Source organism: Balaenoptera musculus, chromosome X (assembly GCF_009873245.2).
Source record: "Balaenoptera musculus isolate JJ_BM4_2016_0621 chromosome X, mBalMus1.pri.v3, whole genome shotgun sequence".
In the NCBI taxonomy this organism is placed as follows: domain Eukaryota; kingdom Metazoa; phylum Chordata; class Mammalia; order Artiodactyla; family Balaenopteridae; genus Balaenoptera; species Balaenoptera musculus.
This window is the reverse complement of record NC_045806.1, coordinates 100,777,193-100,792,901: the sequence shown is the minus strand read 5'-3', so window position 1 is coordinate 100,792,901 and position 15,709 is coordinate 100,777,193. Positions and strand designations below refer to the sequence as shown.

The window sequence follows — 15,709 nt, the reverse complement described above, 5'->3', positions numbered from 1 at the left end:
ATGTCCCTGTGAGCCAAGGTAAGGCGGCAGATGGAAAGCCAGATCCTTAGAGAGGCTCAAGAGAAATGTAACTACATTGCTGGACTTGTGTTAAGATTTATTGGTCCATTCCCACCACTTTTTACTTCTTCCACTTTCACCCCTGACAGCAGCCATCGGTTAGTGATCATTTTCAGCTGCGAATGGCAGACTCAATCCACTAATGGCAGAACTGAGAGCAAAGTGGAATCTGCTACCCCGAGCCATCATCCCAGCCGCTTAGACGGGGAAATTGTTTTTCAGGGTTTTACACTGCCATTTCTATTCACCCTTTAATGAATGCTTTCTGTCCATAGATGAAGCAGAGATGGAAGAAGAGGTGAATAAGTGCTAACATAAATTGCAGTGGGTCAACCACAAATACAGGCTTTCAAAAAAAATAGTTCTTTTTTTTTTTAAGTCTAGGTTAAGGTGCTTGCTGATTGCTAAAGTACTTCCTGGGTTTGATTAGTGTGCCTGATGCATCAAAAATCGCTATTTCAAACCTTTATTTTGTAATTCGTGCATCAGGATAGAAGGTCTCTTTTCAAAGAAAAGATAAAGATCAGAATATCATGCGTGCTTTTCACCATTATCCGTCTCTTACTGACTCACCAGTCACATGCTAGGTAATGGATATTGAAATTGATATAAGCAGGCTCTGAAAAGCTATGGTTGACTTTTACTTTTAGCTTCTGGGCGCACGGGTTTCTTTTTAGGTGTGATTCATATCTACGAGGAAAAATTGGCAAATGGTGGGAGAAATACTTTTCTTACTCATACTGTATTTGTGTGAGTAACAGCTGCACGGGTTTAGCATCTGTACCCAGGGTATTTTCTGTTATCCTGAATTGTATCCCAGGGGTGGAACGACCGTGTGGTCAGGCTAACCATCTTCCCACGTGCTATCTGTGCCATGTTGCTTTGCAGCTCGGCTTTGGATCGTTCCTTGGAATCATCGGATCAAACCTCGTGGAGAACAAACGGCAGATGGTAAGTTTTCATCGCTGTAGAATCAAATTCTTCATCTGAAAAAGCTCAACATTTCTGTGGATAAGTGACACATTTCTTAAGGTTGCCCAAATTGTGCCACAAAAGAAACAGCTACTTTACTTTTCTCCTAAGCCTCCGGGGAACTTGTTTTAAAGTGACCCTGTGGTATGGGACTTGTTCTCACCCTGCCTGATGTTCCCTCAGTGGCCCAGCTAGTCTCCTTAAGTCACAGGGATGGAATAATCTGGATCTTGCCTTTTGCTTTTCTCCTCATTCGCAAAGGAGTGCGCCAGCCTATCCAGTCAGGCCAATTGTCCTTGCATCGGATGCCTTTGCTTCTTTGATTCCTGCTGCTGCAGCCCTGGCTCACTGGTGACCCTCACACCTTCCTCTCTGATGCATAATCTTGGAGAGGAGTTTTCGCAGAGGGGTCCTGCCTTTTAGGAGATTCCAATCTAGGGGACTTTAATTAACAGAACAAATATATTTAGGGCGCAAGAAGATGAAATGAAATTACGAAGCCAACCTCAAGTATTCCCATTACCCATACATAGTTCAAAGCTAAGTATGTGTAAGGTTGAGAGGAAGGGTACGCATATAACAGGAGGTAAAACTCACAAAGTTCTATGTCTGAATGGGGGCCCGCAAGGGCAGGCTGTTGTATTTTCCTGCTTCAGGCTGAGAAGGGTTCCTAGAGGGCAAGAGAAGATGGTACAGACCGAATTGCAAGCATATTGCAGTTTTATGGGCTTGTAAATCAAGATGCCTGGTGAGTGGTCAGATGGTGGACTGATTAGGCTTCCCCGTACAAGTCACTGTGGCATCTAGACTGATGCTAGGGTCTATTTAACAGCAAGTTTAATCAGATAACGTAATAGCTCCAGGGACAGGGAACTCTAACCATGTGTTCTCCCCCCAGCAATGTAGGGAATCGCCCTCAGGGGGGTTCTAATAGTTCTCTTCTTCCATTTCACCTGGGCTCTCCGCTGCCAGTTGTGTTTGCACTTTGGGTTTAAATTATTCAAAATGACAAGGGAGCTCTAATTGTAGAGCTGATCATCGCATAGCTGATAATGCCAATTTCATGACATCTTTCATCCATTATTTACCAACTCTCTGTAGTGCTGTGAAGTGAGATTTATGGGGCGAGGTTTCTGAACAACTCCCAAAGGAGATCAGTATTACCTTCTAGCCTGTGAGATGGGAGGCTAGCCTCTGAGATGGGAGGCCACCTTAGGGTGGCCTTGACTTTGATTTCCTCCTTCTCCCTGGGGAGCAGCTTAATGCCATGCTATTTCTCTACTTTACCCCCCAAACACCTCAAAGAGGGTGTTTTGAGGGTCAACACGGGCAGATGGTGGGCTTAGGCAGTACCTATCCCTGCCCCTGGTTACGCCTTGAAACACCTACCCCCACGTTGGGTTGTAGTATCGCCCTTGTAATGGAAGACAAATTATTAGGAAAATTTCTGTTATCTAACACGATAGGAGAAGAGGGCAGTCTGGTTCCAGCAAACATTTCTCTTACTTGAATTTTTTCGTATGTACCACAGGATGGTGGTACACAGAGTTGATCAATTTCAGAGACTTCAACCCTTGTAAAATGTCTTTGACACCTAAGCCGTAATAAGTTGAGTGTTCTCTTTCTTCAGTGGTGCAGGGCCATGTAGGGTTGTGCAGGGCCTCAGAATCATCCCTTCTTCATCATTGCCCACCATGAGGGCTTGGGAAGAACACTGGACTAGGGGTTGGTGGGCACAGGCTCTTCCATAGACTGGATAGTGACCTTGGACACACCACTTCCCCTCTCTGAGCCTCCAATTCCACAATAAATAAATTAGGGGGTGGGACTTCATGATGTCAAAGGTCTAACATTTTTCTGAGTCTGAGAATGGAAGAGCCATGCAGTCTAATTCCTCAGCCTCCTCTTCCTTGGGCGCTCATAGACTCATGGAGTGAATTTCTTAGCTTGCCCTGAAAATGTAAGAAGTGCTTCAATGGCCCCTTCTCCGCGTCCCCCTCCCCCTGCTCCCACTCATGCTGCGTGACTGAAAAGGGCATTCACACTTCACACGGGATGGCAGGCCAGAGTTCTGCTTTGGCTGGCGGTCTCTTGGGGATCGCCTTGTCTCCAGAAGCAGCGAGAGTGAAAGGCTAACAGACACTTTTGCTTTGTCCCCCACCCCTACTCCCACAGCTGGTGGCTTCCATCGTCTTTATCAGCTTTGGTGTGATTGCAGCCTTTTGTTGTGCCATAGTCGATGGGGTCTTCGCTGCCAGACACATTGTGAGTATTTTTAGTCCTGAGTTAAAGTAAATGGGCAATACAACAAGGCTTCATCGAGCGTGTGTGTGCTGGGTGTGTGCTAAGGGCTGTGAGGGGTACAGGAGAGGGAGGTGACATCACCGGCCTCAAGGAGGTGATGTCAAAATGAGGACATCCCTGGACACACACGGGCATCTAGAGAAATTGGTCTAAGCTGGGCATATAAACTCTAAGTGCCCAAGTGGTTTACCTTGGATCAGAGCAGGCTTCCCAGTGGTGGAGGGGTTGGAGCTAAGCCTTTGTTGACATGTGGGTGAGATTTGGAAAAGTCAGAGACAAGGGCCAGGGGACTGGCTTGGAATTGGTGTTGGGAGTGAGGAGGTCGGGAGAGAGCCGCAGGAAGCCACATGACTTCCTGAGAGCCTTGGAGGTGGCAGTAGCTGACCTCCCCCACCTCCAACAGTGACAAGAGCAGCCCATGAGGACAGACACCTTTTCTAGGATACCTGAACTTCGCTGTCTTCATGGCTGGAGAGGAGTGATATGATTGGGATCTGGAGAAAGCCCCAGAGCTGGAAGTCTCCAAAACGAGCCCAGTCCTGGAGCTGAGGCGCCAAATGCTTCCTGTTCTGGAGAAGCTGTGCCTCGAGTAAGGCTACTTTACTCCTGAAACCCAAACCTGTGCTCCTTCTTGGAGAAGCCTGGGATTCGGGTCCTTCCCACAGGGCTCCCTGCAGGAGCCCTCACCCCTCGGTCGGCGCTTTCCATCTCTTACGATTCCAGATATCTGGCCTAGGGCCGCCTTCTCCATTGGGCTCAGTAGACAACAGTGCCTGTGACCCATGGACTTTCAGGGTCCCAGAAAAATATGATCATTTCTTTTCAAGTCAGAGGAAAACTGATGAACTCTTAGGCCAAAAAAAAAGTTTTCACACATAATAGAAATTTGTCTTTATACCAATGCAGTCATAAGATATAATCAAAATAAATGAAATATCATTTTCAACAATTTTTAATGGAGGAAGCTGTCCACAAAAGGCAAAAGTCCCAGGGAGGTCATAGTATAGCCCTGATCTGGCCCACAAACCCAAATCGAGAGCAAGCCAAGCAGCTTACTGAGCTGCCACAAAAACCTCAGATACTCATTTTTCCCCCAAGTGAACCAACATTGAAAATGAAAACATCCTATGAACTAGGTGGAATTATATGTTTTCTAAAACAATTGAATTAGAGAAAAATTGTATTATCAGAATATTGTGTGGATCAATCATATTTTATTCCATTTCAGTCGTTGGCTAATAGTGCAGGTCATCCTGAGGGAGTGTCCTGGGTATGGATGGATCTGGGAAAGGATGATTTGCAACATTATTATTTCAATCCCAACTTGCTCTTGGACTCTCCTCCTAGACATAAGAGTCAGTCCCTCATTTGCCAAGATTAGTGGAATTCCTATGGTCAGTGCTGGCATGTCAGGAGATAATTACTGGGCAGGGGGAAAAGTATGGGATGGAAGAGAGAAGCTTTTTGCCCAGTTTTCTTTTGGAGTCAGGAATATGTCGGCCCCTATATCAGACTCATCCCTTTTGAGTTTAGCTGAGAGAGCCATCTTTTTCTTCATCTTTTTCTTTTTGAAAAGGCAAGTGACACAACAGGAACTTGTAACATCCACTATCCTACCACCCTAACATAGCAATTCTATTACATATGCAATTTTTGCATATTACCCTCTGAGTATATACCTATTTTTGTAGCATGCTTGTAGACAATCATAGTATGTGTGCTATTTTGTTTCAACAGGCGCCATCTTAATAACAATAATTCCTTGTTTTTGTGTAGTGAATTTAGTGTTTCAATATGCCTTAACATCTATTATCTCATTTGAGACCCACAGCAATCCTGTGAGATATGTAGGGCAGGTGTTATTATCCCCATTTGACAAGCACTCTTCACTCTGAGGCAGTCTCCATGGCAACGTAGGCCTAGTGGCCAAGAAGCCTGCAGTAGATTTTCATGGCATCATGAGCTAAAATGGCTTCCTCCTTTTCCCTCCTCCTCCCACTCCTAATGTTTTTTTTTTAAACATCTTTATTGAGATACAGTTCACGTCCCATATAATTTACCCATCTGAAGTATATAATTCAGTGGCTTTTAGTACATTCACAGGTATGTGCAAACTATCACGTCAATTCTAGAAGATTTTTCTCATCCCCCAAACAACCCCATACCCTTTAGCTATCACTTCCCTATTCCCCCTGTTCCCCCAAGTCCTAGGCAACCACTAATCTACTTTCTCTATAGATTTCCCTATATTAATTAACATTTCCTGTTAATGGCATCATATCATATGTAGTCTTTTGCAACCTGACTTTTTTTACTTAGTATAATGTTTTCCAGATTTATCCATATTGTAGCATGTATCATTGCTTCCTTTCTTTTTATGGTCTAATAATATTCCATTGTATTGATATACCACATTTTGGTTATCCATTCACAAGTTGATGGACATTTGGGTTGTTTCCACCTCTTGGCTGTTATCAGTAATGCTGCTATAAACATTTGTGTTCAAGTTTCTATGTGGACATATGTTTTCATTTCCTTTGAGTATATACCTATGATTGGAAGTACTGGGTCATATGGTAACTACGTTTAACCTTTTGATGAACTGCCAATTTTCCAAAGTGACTGCACCGTTTTACATTCGCACTGGAAGTATCTGAGTGTGCCAGTCTCTCCACATCCTTGCCAACTCCCGTTATTATCCGACTTTTTAATTCTAGCCATCCTAGTAGGTATGATGTGGTTTCTCATTGTGGTTTTGATTTGCATTTCCCTGACTCCTAAACTCCTCAAGGTTTTGATCACTGGCCTCATCCAAAGGCAATGGGAGAAAAATCCAAAATATATTTATTGGAAGTTTCTTCCAGCTTCTGAGTCTAGGCCGTCTGTACCTCCTGCCGTTAGTGGCTTGCAGTAGAGCGTTTGATTCGGGAGGTTGGGGTAAGGCTTTGAGAACACCTTTTTGCCTACACTGTACCTGTCCTAAGACATCTGCCAGCCCTCACTGGTACCCAGACAGTTTTGAGGGAGAAGGTTTTATTAATCTATGGTGATGTCTGTTGGCCAGTTTAAATGAAAGGCACATTTGGATCCCAGCACCGCTCGGGTGGGTTAGAGCCAGCCTTTCCTGTTGTTGGGGCCCTTTAACCTCCTGGTGCCCTGTCCTTTGGCTTGGGGGCATATGCGCTTCCCCTTAAGACCTACCTCCTGACCCCCCTCTAAATGTGTCTCATTCCTTCTCTCTCTTGTCTCCAGTTTCCTTCCTTTCCCCTCCCCGAATATAGCAATTAACTAGCTGGGAAAATCCCTTTCCCTCCTCGTGCCACAGTCTCTCCTCTTCCACCTGGATGTGATAGTAACTTAGTTGCCTCTCAGGGTTAACATGAGGATGGTATGAAATAATGGGTGTGAACGCGCCCTGAGAGGGCCTCACCCAGAGCACACTGACACTCAGCAGAAAGCAGTCTCGTGGCCAGCCCTCCACTCCGGAGCTGCTAGCCCTTCGGATGTAAAAGGCTGCCTTGGCTAAGTGGCCTTTTCTTACCTCCCAGTCACATGGGCTTGTTCCTCCCCTGGGGCCTCAGTGCACAAGAGCATCCAGAGGCAGCATATGGGGGACCATCACACACACACGTCTGTCTTCATTTAGGCAGTTGGTGGCTGAATGCTCTTTGCAGAACCAGGAGGTCAGGAGGGCTACGACCAGCACATCAAGCCTCCCCTTCGGCAGGATGATGATGACTTCTGCCACTGCCCAAACTCGGAAAATAAACCCTGCCGGCAGTGACCATAAGAACCCTCATTCCTTTCCAGCCTGACTCCAGGCTGAGCCCACAGGGCAGTGTACTTTCAGAACATGGAGCGGTCAGGACATTCATGTAGAAGCAGCTGATGGAAGGTCCTAGGTCCTTGACGGGGCAGCAGGCAGGGAGGCAGGAGGCACTTGGGTGTCAGGTACAGGAGATGCTCAATCACACGTGTGGGGAAAAGCAGCCACCAGGATTATTGAAAACGGTGAGAGAAGTGGGTTTAGGGGGAAGGAGGGGCAATAGATAAACTCCCTCTGCCAAGGTGCTTTTGGCCAAGTTCCAAAGGTCAGTTTGCATAAACTGCTTGTCCTGTGCTAACCTGCTTTTGGTCAAAGCCCCCTACCAGTCAGGGGATGTTTAGTGTCCCCCGGAAAGTGGGCAGCATCTGCTGACTGACAGTTTCCAGGTAGCACTGGATTGCACCTGTCTGTTCTACCCCAGCCCCTGTGTCTGAGAGCTCCCTCACCAGGAAGCTGCCCAAGTCAGCAGCGTTAGGCAACTGTCCTTGAGCCCCATGTTAGTTTTCTGGGCTTCAGTGGTATTTTTGGAGTTCACTGTCTTTAATTTGTGTAGTTGAGTGAAATTGGCTCATAGTTCAGTTGAGTTAAAATCTCCAGCAGGCTCCATGGCTACCCACCCCACTGGGGCTCGCTTCCTGAGCTCTTCCTTCTGAAAAAGCTGTGGCAATGACAGCAGGGTGTACGCGGCAGCCAGCCCTGGTCCTGTCCCCAGGTGATAATGGATCCTCATTGTGGGAGCTGGCCTCCCTCCGACTGGGAGTGTGATGTTGCAATAACTTGGAGTTTTGACTTTTGTTCCCTGGGGACTCTTTGCAAAGAGACAAAGACTAGAAATAAAAGAAAACCAGAGCGGAAATTTCAAGAAACCCACTTCTCAGTCAATTTCCTAATTTCTCATTAACCAAGTGGCCCAATAGAAAGCAGTTATTAGAACATTTTTATCTGATCCTCACATTCTCAGCCTCCCTAGATGGGCAGCTTTCAGAAATCAACCCAACCCACTACCTGCTCTGGGGTGTGTGTGTGTGTGTGTGTGTGTGTGTGTGTGTGTGTGTGTGTGTGTGTGTGTGTGTGTGTGTGTGTGTGTGTGTGTGTTCAAATCTTTTATTACCAGTCAGAGCACTTGCTGCTCTATTTTCCAAAGCCAAAACCCATTTGGTTTGGTGTTTCCGTTTCCAGGATCTGAAACCACTCTATGCTAACCGGTGCCACTATGTGCCCAAGACATCCCAGAAGGAAGCTGAGGAGGTAAGAGCCAGAAGGAGGCTGCACGTCTTACCTTTGGGGAAAGTCTCCTGTTCTGCCTGGAACCCCCTTTCTTTTACTCTTTTCCCCGGGCCTACAGCTTGCTACAAGGTATGTTTAGTTGATTTGTTCAGTGGGTCAGAGCACAGTGCTAATGGGGCCACGGTCATAGGTTAGAGCCTCATGAGGCCTAATCAGATTTACTTTGTTCTGTGGCCACAGGCTGCCCCTCTGACCCCAGCAGGCAGCCTCTCAGTGTGTGGCTTTGATCCCGAGAGGGACAGATGAAGAGTACAGAGGCCACAGGGTAGGTCCCTCCCCCATGTCTGTGGATGATGGTTCAGCTGCCTGGACTTGATGTCCAGCTGGAAGAAAAGTGGGAGCCCCACCAAGGCAGCAGGCCTGGACCGGGGAGGCAGAGTCTGAGTCCCACACGTGGGAGGGGTCAGGAAGCCAAACGAGGGTCACTGAGAAGCCTGGTCCACTTTGAGGCTCTGGGGAGGCCTGGGCTGGCGGCCTGGCCCCTGTCATGACATGCCCGGAGGCCAGTCTGATGATGCTTGAGTGGACACGTGAGGGTGTGTCTCTCCTGCCCCGCACGGCTCTCCTTGGGTTCCTTGTTGCCTCACACAGAAGCAGAGGCAGTGGGCGGTGAGGTGAAGCTTGGTTCCAGGTCATTTTTGGAGAGCTTTCATTTCAGCTCACAATCACCTCTCTCCAATCCAGAGAGCCCTTTAATATAAAACTCTACCATGTGCTTCTAGCAACCTCGACCATTTGGTTCTCTATTAACTTCAAATTGAAAGTCAATGCGCCCCCCCCCCCCGAGAATAGTTAGAAAAATGGTAAACTTGTGACTGTTAGAAAAAAGTGGCGGGCTTCCCTGGTGGTGCAGTGGTTGAGAATCTGCCTGCCAATGCAGGGGACACGGGTTCGAGCCCTGGTCTGGGAATATCCCACATGCCGCGGAGCAACTAGGCCTGTGAGCCACAACTACTGAGCCTGCGCGTCTGGAGCCTGTGCTCCGCAACAAGAGAGGCCGCGATAGTGAGAGGCCCGCGCACCGCGATGAAGAGTGGCCCCCGCTTGCCGCAACTAGAGAAAGCCCTCGCACAGAAACGAAGACCCAACACAGCCAAAAATAAATAAATAAATTAATTAATTTTAAAAAAACTTCAAAAAAAAAGAAGAAAAAGAAAAAGGTGGCAAGTGGATATAAAATGGTGACTGCATTGCATAACTTCAGGGGAAGCTGTTTTCCTTAACATACGGTGTGAACAGTGCCATCCACTTGCCCCATTTTCCTTACCCAGTCACTAGTTTACCATTTTTCTAACTATTCTCGGGTTAGAACGGAGTAGAAAGATGTGTGTGCCAACAGCTTATCAGAAAGGCATGAGCTTTTGGATGAAGGACCCAATATAGAAAAAAGTGCGTGTTTACCACCAATATTCTCTAGAACACAGTGAAACAAATTTACAAGCACTTCATTGCATCCATATGGGGCGGGGGAGAGCCTGGAAGATTTCTCACAAATAAGAGACGATAAATGGAAGTTAATTTTTACATCTTTTTTGCAAACTCGAGATGTGTAAAATGTCATTGCTGTTCTCTGGATTTCATCGTGTTCGCATTCTTGTGTTAACTTGGTGACTGTAAAAATGTTAATAATGACTTCCATAGGTTCACTTGTAACCCTGGTCCCCCTAACCCTATTTTTCCTATATAAGGTCATAAGTTCCTCAACCAAAAATTCTCCTTCCGCGAGGGTTATGAGGAACCTTACCCAGGCAGCTCGAGAGGTACTATTGTACTTCAGAGTGCATGTGATGGCCCCTCTGTCTTCCTTCCCATCTGGTCCCCTTTTCCCCATACCCTGATTTCCCGCCCCTTGTATCCTCATTTCCTACCATCCATTTGTTCTTCTGTCCGTCCTTCCATCCGTCCTTCCTCCTCTCCATCTCCACCCTTCAGGGATGGGGCCCTGAGGGCTGTGGCTGAGGCTGCACGGGAGCCCAGCTCCCCAGTGACTTGCCTCACACATGAGTTCAGCCAGCCACCTGCCCAGCCCCATCCTGCCCGTGCATTGGTGTGTTCATTTCACAGCCATCCTTACCGTCTCCATCAGTCACTAACTCACAGTGCCAATCCCAGAGGGTCCCGCCTCCCATCCAGTGCCAGCTCACCTCCTCACTGTGGTGTGTCCCCAGGTGAACTGCCCTCACCTCAGCCGTGGATTCTGCACACCTCGCATCCGGGGCAACACCTGCTTCTGCTGTGACCTCTACAACTGCGGCAAGTGAGTGCTGAGCCCCTGATGGTTTGACCACAGTGGGCACGAGCAGGGCTAGGGTCGGGGAAGGGCGCACGGTAGGGATCAGAGAAGTAGAAGACATTGGTCTTCAAAGGATTTCAGCTGACATGCATTACTTGCCTTCTCTGTGCCAGGCATCATGCTAGGTGCTGTCAAGTATCTGATCTCATTTAATTCTTACCTATGATGTATGTAGAATTATTATCCCCATTTTACAGATGATAAGACTGAGGCTCAGAGGAAACAGACAGGTAGTTCAAGGTGACACAGAGTTCGAAAATGGTAGAGGTTGGGTTCATACTCAGTTCTGTCTAAGTCCAAGTTCAACAAATAGCCTGACTCTGTTCCAGACGCTAGAGATTCAGCAGCAAACAATACAAAATTCCTTGCCCTCACAGAACTTAGATTTTGGTGCTAGTTCTGCTACAACCACTCTGGCGCTCTGCCCTTCAATTGTTAAAACATCATTTATTCTCTTTCAAGACATATTTAGGTGCCAGGAATACAGAGAGTCCTGCGGAGAAACTCGCAGACTAGCAGGGATGACCGACCTGTGAGCCATTGATTACAGTCTAGTGTGAGAAGTGCGGTGCGGATCTGGGGATGTACCGGAGACCCTCTCTATGCAAATGACTGGAAGTCAGAGTCGCTGGGGGCAAAGAGGGGGGGGCGTGTCAAGGAGGAGGGGATGTGGGAGCTGAGACTTAAAGGATAAGGAGGGAGTTAGGAAACAAACCCAAGTGGGGTGGAGGTGGGCAGGGTCTTCCCAGAAGTTGTGGGGGACGTGAGGGCAGAGCGCTGGTCACAGATCAGATCACGGAGGGCTCACTGGCCATAGGAATGCCTCTGGACTTGACCCTGTGAGCAACTGGGAGCCATTGAAGCCTATAGCGTGGAAGATGGATTTGAGTGGTTAGAGACTGGAGGCTACTAGGGGGCCACTGCAAGAGTCCAGGCCAAAGGGAACAGAGCCTAGATTAAGTTGGTTTGGGGATGGTGGAAAGCAAGGAGTACTTTTAAGAGCAATTTAGAAGGTGGAATAGACAGGAATGCGTGAGCAGGTGATGCAGAGCATAAGTGAATGGCCCTGTACGCGGGGTCTGTCAGCCAGTGCCTGCCATGCACGTATTTTCTTTCAGCTCTCAGTGCAGGGGTGCTGGGGAGGGGGAGGGCGGAAGGGAGGGAGGAGTTGGCAGAAGGGGCCCGGATGGAGCTAGGTCCAGAGGGGTCAGCTGGGTGCACCCCTCCTCACTCACACTCCCTACTCATGGTTTTGGGGGGCCAGTTTCTCCGGTTTGAGGATTAAAGACCTGACAGACCAGAGGCAGTGGGGCGGGGGGAGGAGAAGGGGGGACTCACGCCAGCCCTTTTACTTTCTTTGCTAGCACCGGTCTCATTTCGTTAAAAGGTTTGGCGGTGGAGGAAGAGAAACTTAAAGACTCAAATGAGGTTTGGGGATTATCTGGGAGATTCAATTATTCATGTTGTAATAATAACTAACACTTGTAAAGGACTTCCCTCCTTAGTGGTGATGGAGAGCTGGCTATAATTGTACTCCCTGAGCCCATCCTTCCAAAAATGATCAAAGGAATGTAAAATAGGTCCTAGGGGAATTGGGGTTAGTTTGCTATCTTTCCTCTTGCCTCCCCGTGTCCATCCCCCTCCCCCTGCCCAGTCCCCCCCTCTGTCCCCCCCCTCCTTTTGACACCCTGTCCTCTGGCTAGCTCTCCTCTCCCCTCTCCTTTCCCTTCCGTTCTGAGATCCCAGGAGGAGAGAGGAGGCCCGCTGAGAGGGCTGAGAAGTGATTCCTTATGGGCACACCTTTCTCTCCACAATTAGGTATGTTTCTGAAAAAGGTCTGAATAAACTAAATCCTACTTTAAATTCCATTTAGCTGAGCCCTTAGGTGAATTTTTTTTTAAGTGGAGACTCAGGCCCAATTTATCTTCCTGTCAATCTGAACTTCATAATAACTGACTTTCTTAAAGCAAGTCATGCCAGGATCGTCTTCAAGGCCCTAAAGGAATTCTATGAGGAGCTCTGCTAAACTCTGGGCTCCCTAAAGGCAGCGAACACAACTTCATCTTATCTGTATCCTCAGGCCCCGGCACAGGACCGGGCTTGAATGAAAGACCTGATGACAAGGGAGTGACATGTGTTGAAAAGGATCAAAAAGAGGAACACCCTTTTCCCCAGGAAAATAAACTATTGGACCAGACAACTAAGAGGGTTCATGGGGACACTGCCCCTAACAACCTTTGAGCTGGAAATGCTGTTCACCTACCTGATGCCTGGGGACCAGCCTCAGGCGGCGATCGAGGCCTTGCCCAGGTCTGTAGCGTTGAGATTCCAAGGGCAAAGCCACTAGAAAACCACTTACTGAGCTTTTCATCAGGAAACAGTCCCATGCGGTCAGAAAGCAAGGCCGCGAGACTTAAGAGGTGATGATCCTACAATAGAAGGAAAAGAGTTTCCTTGACCCGAGACTTTTTCCAGCCAGCTCGAAGGAGACCTAATCTCCAGGCCTAAATATAGCTAGCTGCAAGCATTCTGAGGCTCGGAGACTTTAATTTTGCCGAATGCGTATTTTTTTTCCTCACACGAAGCCTATTTTTAATCAATTGCCAGCTCCTCTAGTCCATTTCCTGGAAAGGAGGCCAAGAAAAAAAAAAAGTGGGAACAAAAACATCAGGCAGGCATTTGTATAGCGCTACAGAAACAGAGTTTCTGCTGTCCCCTCGAAGCCACAGACCTTCTTTGACGTCAGGGGCAGCGAGGTTTTAATACCAAACATAGATGATTCCATTTCATCCTGTGCAGGAAGGTGGTTTCTCTAGGACGCAGCTCTGCAGCAGCTGCCTTTCAGCCTTCACTCAGCTTTGGAGAGGTCAAGTCAATATCACTGGTTTTCGGTGTGTAGCCTAAAGGAAGCGAAAGGAAATGGGGGTGGTTTGTGAACTGCTGCAGCTGGTGATGAATAAAATGAAAGATGATAGCTCACTTTCATCCATTCCTCCCTTTGCCAAACTTTTATTGAGCTCCTACTGTGTGCCAGGGACTGTTCTAGAAGAATAGATATCCTTAAAATAACATTTTGCCCTTAAGGAACTCAATTTACCAGGGGGATTATGGGGAGCGGGGTTTAGACCGATACACAGAATACACGCAGTGAGAGAAAGATGCACAGAGGCTGCCCATAGCTGCTGCCTGCCCACCAAGAGTTGGTGAATAGTTCCAGGCCCTTATCGAAGAGCAGAAAGGTGCCCTTTGGCTTTATCCAAGATCTGTTGCCTCCTACTCTGTTGAATGTGGACTGAAACACAGAGAGGTTATCTATTTCTCCAGGCACACCCAGCAAGTTGGGAGCAAGGGGGTAAAAGCCCGCACTGGGTAATCAATCTTACGATCAATGCAATGATCCGTCTTTGAACTCAGTTACTCATTCACCAAGTATCTATTGATGACCCATAACGTTTCTACCACCCAGCTAGGAGGCAGTGAGGGAGACACAAAAGAAGTGTAAGAGATGACCTTGCCCTCCAGAGGTTAGAATTTAGACGGAGCCATCGTGTCCACCTTGGCCTTGGTTGTAGCTTTAGCACCCGGCACGATACTCAGCACTGGGTAGGCTCTCAGTAAATATCAGATGAAATGAATAGCTGAATTATTGACATATGCAACGTGCCAAACTAAGAAGAACAGACTGAGGCTGTGGGAGTCCAGGTACAAAGCTAATGAATGGGCGCTGGAGTCCTTGAAGAATGAGACGTGTGTGTTGAAGCTTTGTGCAGCGGGAGAGATCAGGACAGGCAGAGAACAGAAGGCAGTACCTCCCACGCAGGGGGAGAAATCTGAGCAAAGGTCTGGAATAAGTACCCAGCATGGCCAGTTTGGTGCTTCTGAGGATTCCAGCCTGGCTGGAATGTGGATTCCACTTTGGAGTTGGATTATGGCAGACTGAGGAATTGGGATACTTTTTCCTGAAGGTAATGGGTAGCCAGGGAAGGGTTTTGATTAAATGAATGACTTAGTTTTACAAATGTGTTAGGAAGCTGAACCAGGCAGTGATGGGGTCTGGCAGGAGGGCCCTGCAGTCACGGAGGCTTGAGGGTGGGAGCAGTGAGAATCCAAAAGATGGAATATCAGACGAAGCTCTGCCCAGAGACTGAACCAAATGGAATCGTGAATCTCAAACAGAAACAAACCACATTAATTCGCTAAACCCTGAACCAGATCTAGTATTAATGTTCTTTTGCTTCATGGTTCAGTAAAAAAACATTTTAGTAGCTGCTGAACCCGCTCAAACTGAAACCAAACATACATTCTCTACAATTAGTGAATACTTTTAAATGAACTACTAACCTAGCCCCATGCTGTGGTCTGTGCTTTTTAAGCGTCACTGCCTTTAAGAACACGATTCAAAGGTTTGAATCATTTTGCCAGAGGCTGGCTCTTAAAAGGGAAAAAACACAGCTACATGTTTTGGGGGGGGCCCCTTACAATGTGCTAGAGTACTGCTTCCGTGCATTTGCTCATGAAATCCCCCGGGCTCAGAGAAGTTAAGAAAGTTGCTCAAGGTCAGACAGCAAATAAATGACAGAGCCAGGGTTCAAATGCAGTCTGATTCCAGAGTCTGCTCTGCTGTACCACCCATCTGTATGTGCTACCAGCCCACCCTCGGTGTTTTAGGACATAAGCAAAGATACCTGGGGAGAAGTCAGAAGCTGATTCTCAAGCCTCCCCTGCACCCCTACAACCCCACACTCGCCCTTATACACAGGCCTGCCTTTTTCAGGGGAGAGTTCTTGTACAGCGGTGCCTTTTTGAGCAGTAAGTAATCTGTGTGTCCTCCCTGCCCCATCCCCAGGCTCGAGTACCATGCCAGCTAATAGGAGACACTCAATGTATGCTTCCAGGTGGTGTCCAGCTATGTTCCTGAAAAACCTGAAATCCAGCTGAAATTCTGATGAATTGACACACTGTTAAAA

At 47.5% G+C, this 15,709-nt stretch overlaps 1 protein-coding gene across 2 annotated transcripts in view; it reads left to right on the top strand.

The window, feature by feature from the left end:
* TMEM255A (transmembrane protein 255A) overlaps positions 1–15,709 on the top strand; it is a 47,937-nt gene that overhangs the window by 14,680 nt on the left and 17,548 nt on the right. The window contains exons 3-7 of one of the 2 annotated variants that reach the window (XM_036839154.1): positions 949–1,011; positions 3,208–3,297; positions 8,342–8,410; positions 10,138–10,209; positions 10,618–10,706. In XM_036839154.1, coding sequence (XP_036695049.1) covers positions 949–1,011; positions 3,208–3,297; positions 8,342–8,410; positions 10,138–10,209; positions 10,618–10,706 — 383 coding nt within the window. The remainder of the gene's footprint in view (positions 1–948; positions 1,012–3,207; positions 3,298–8,341; positions 8,411–10,137; positions 10,210–10,617; positions 10,707–15,709) is intronic. The other variant, XM_036839155.1, reaches the window with a different exon arrangement.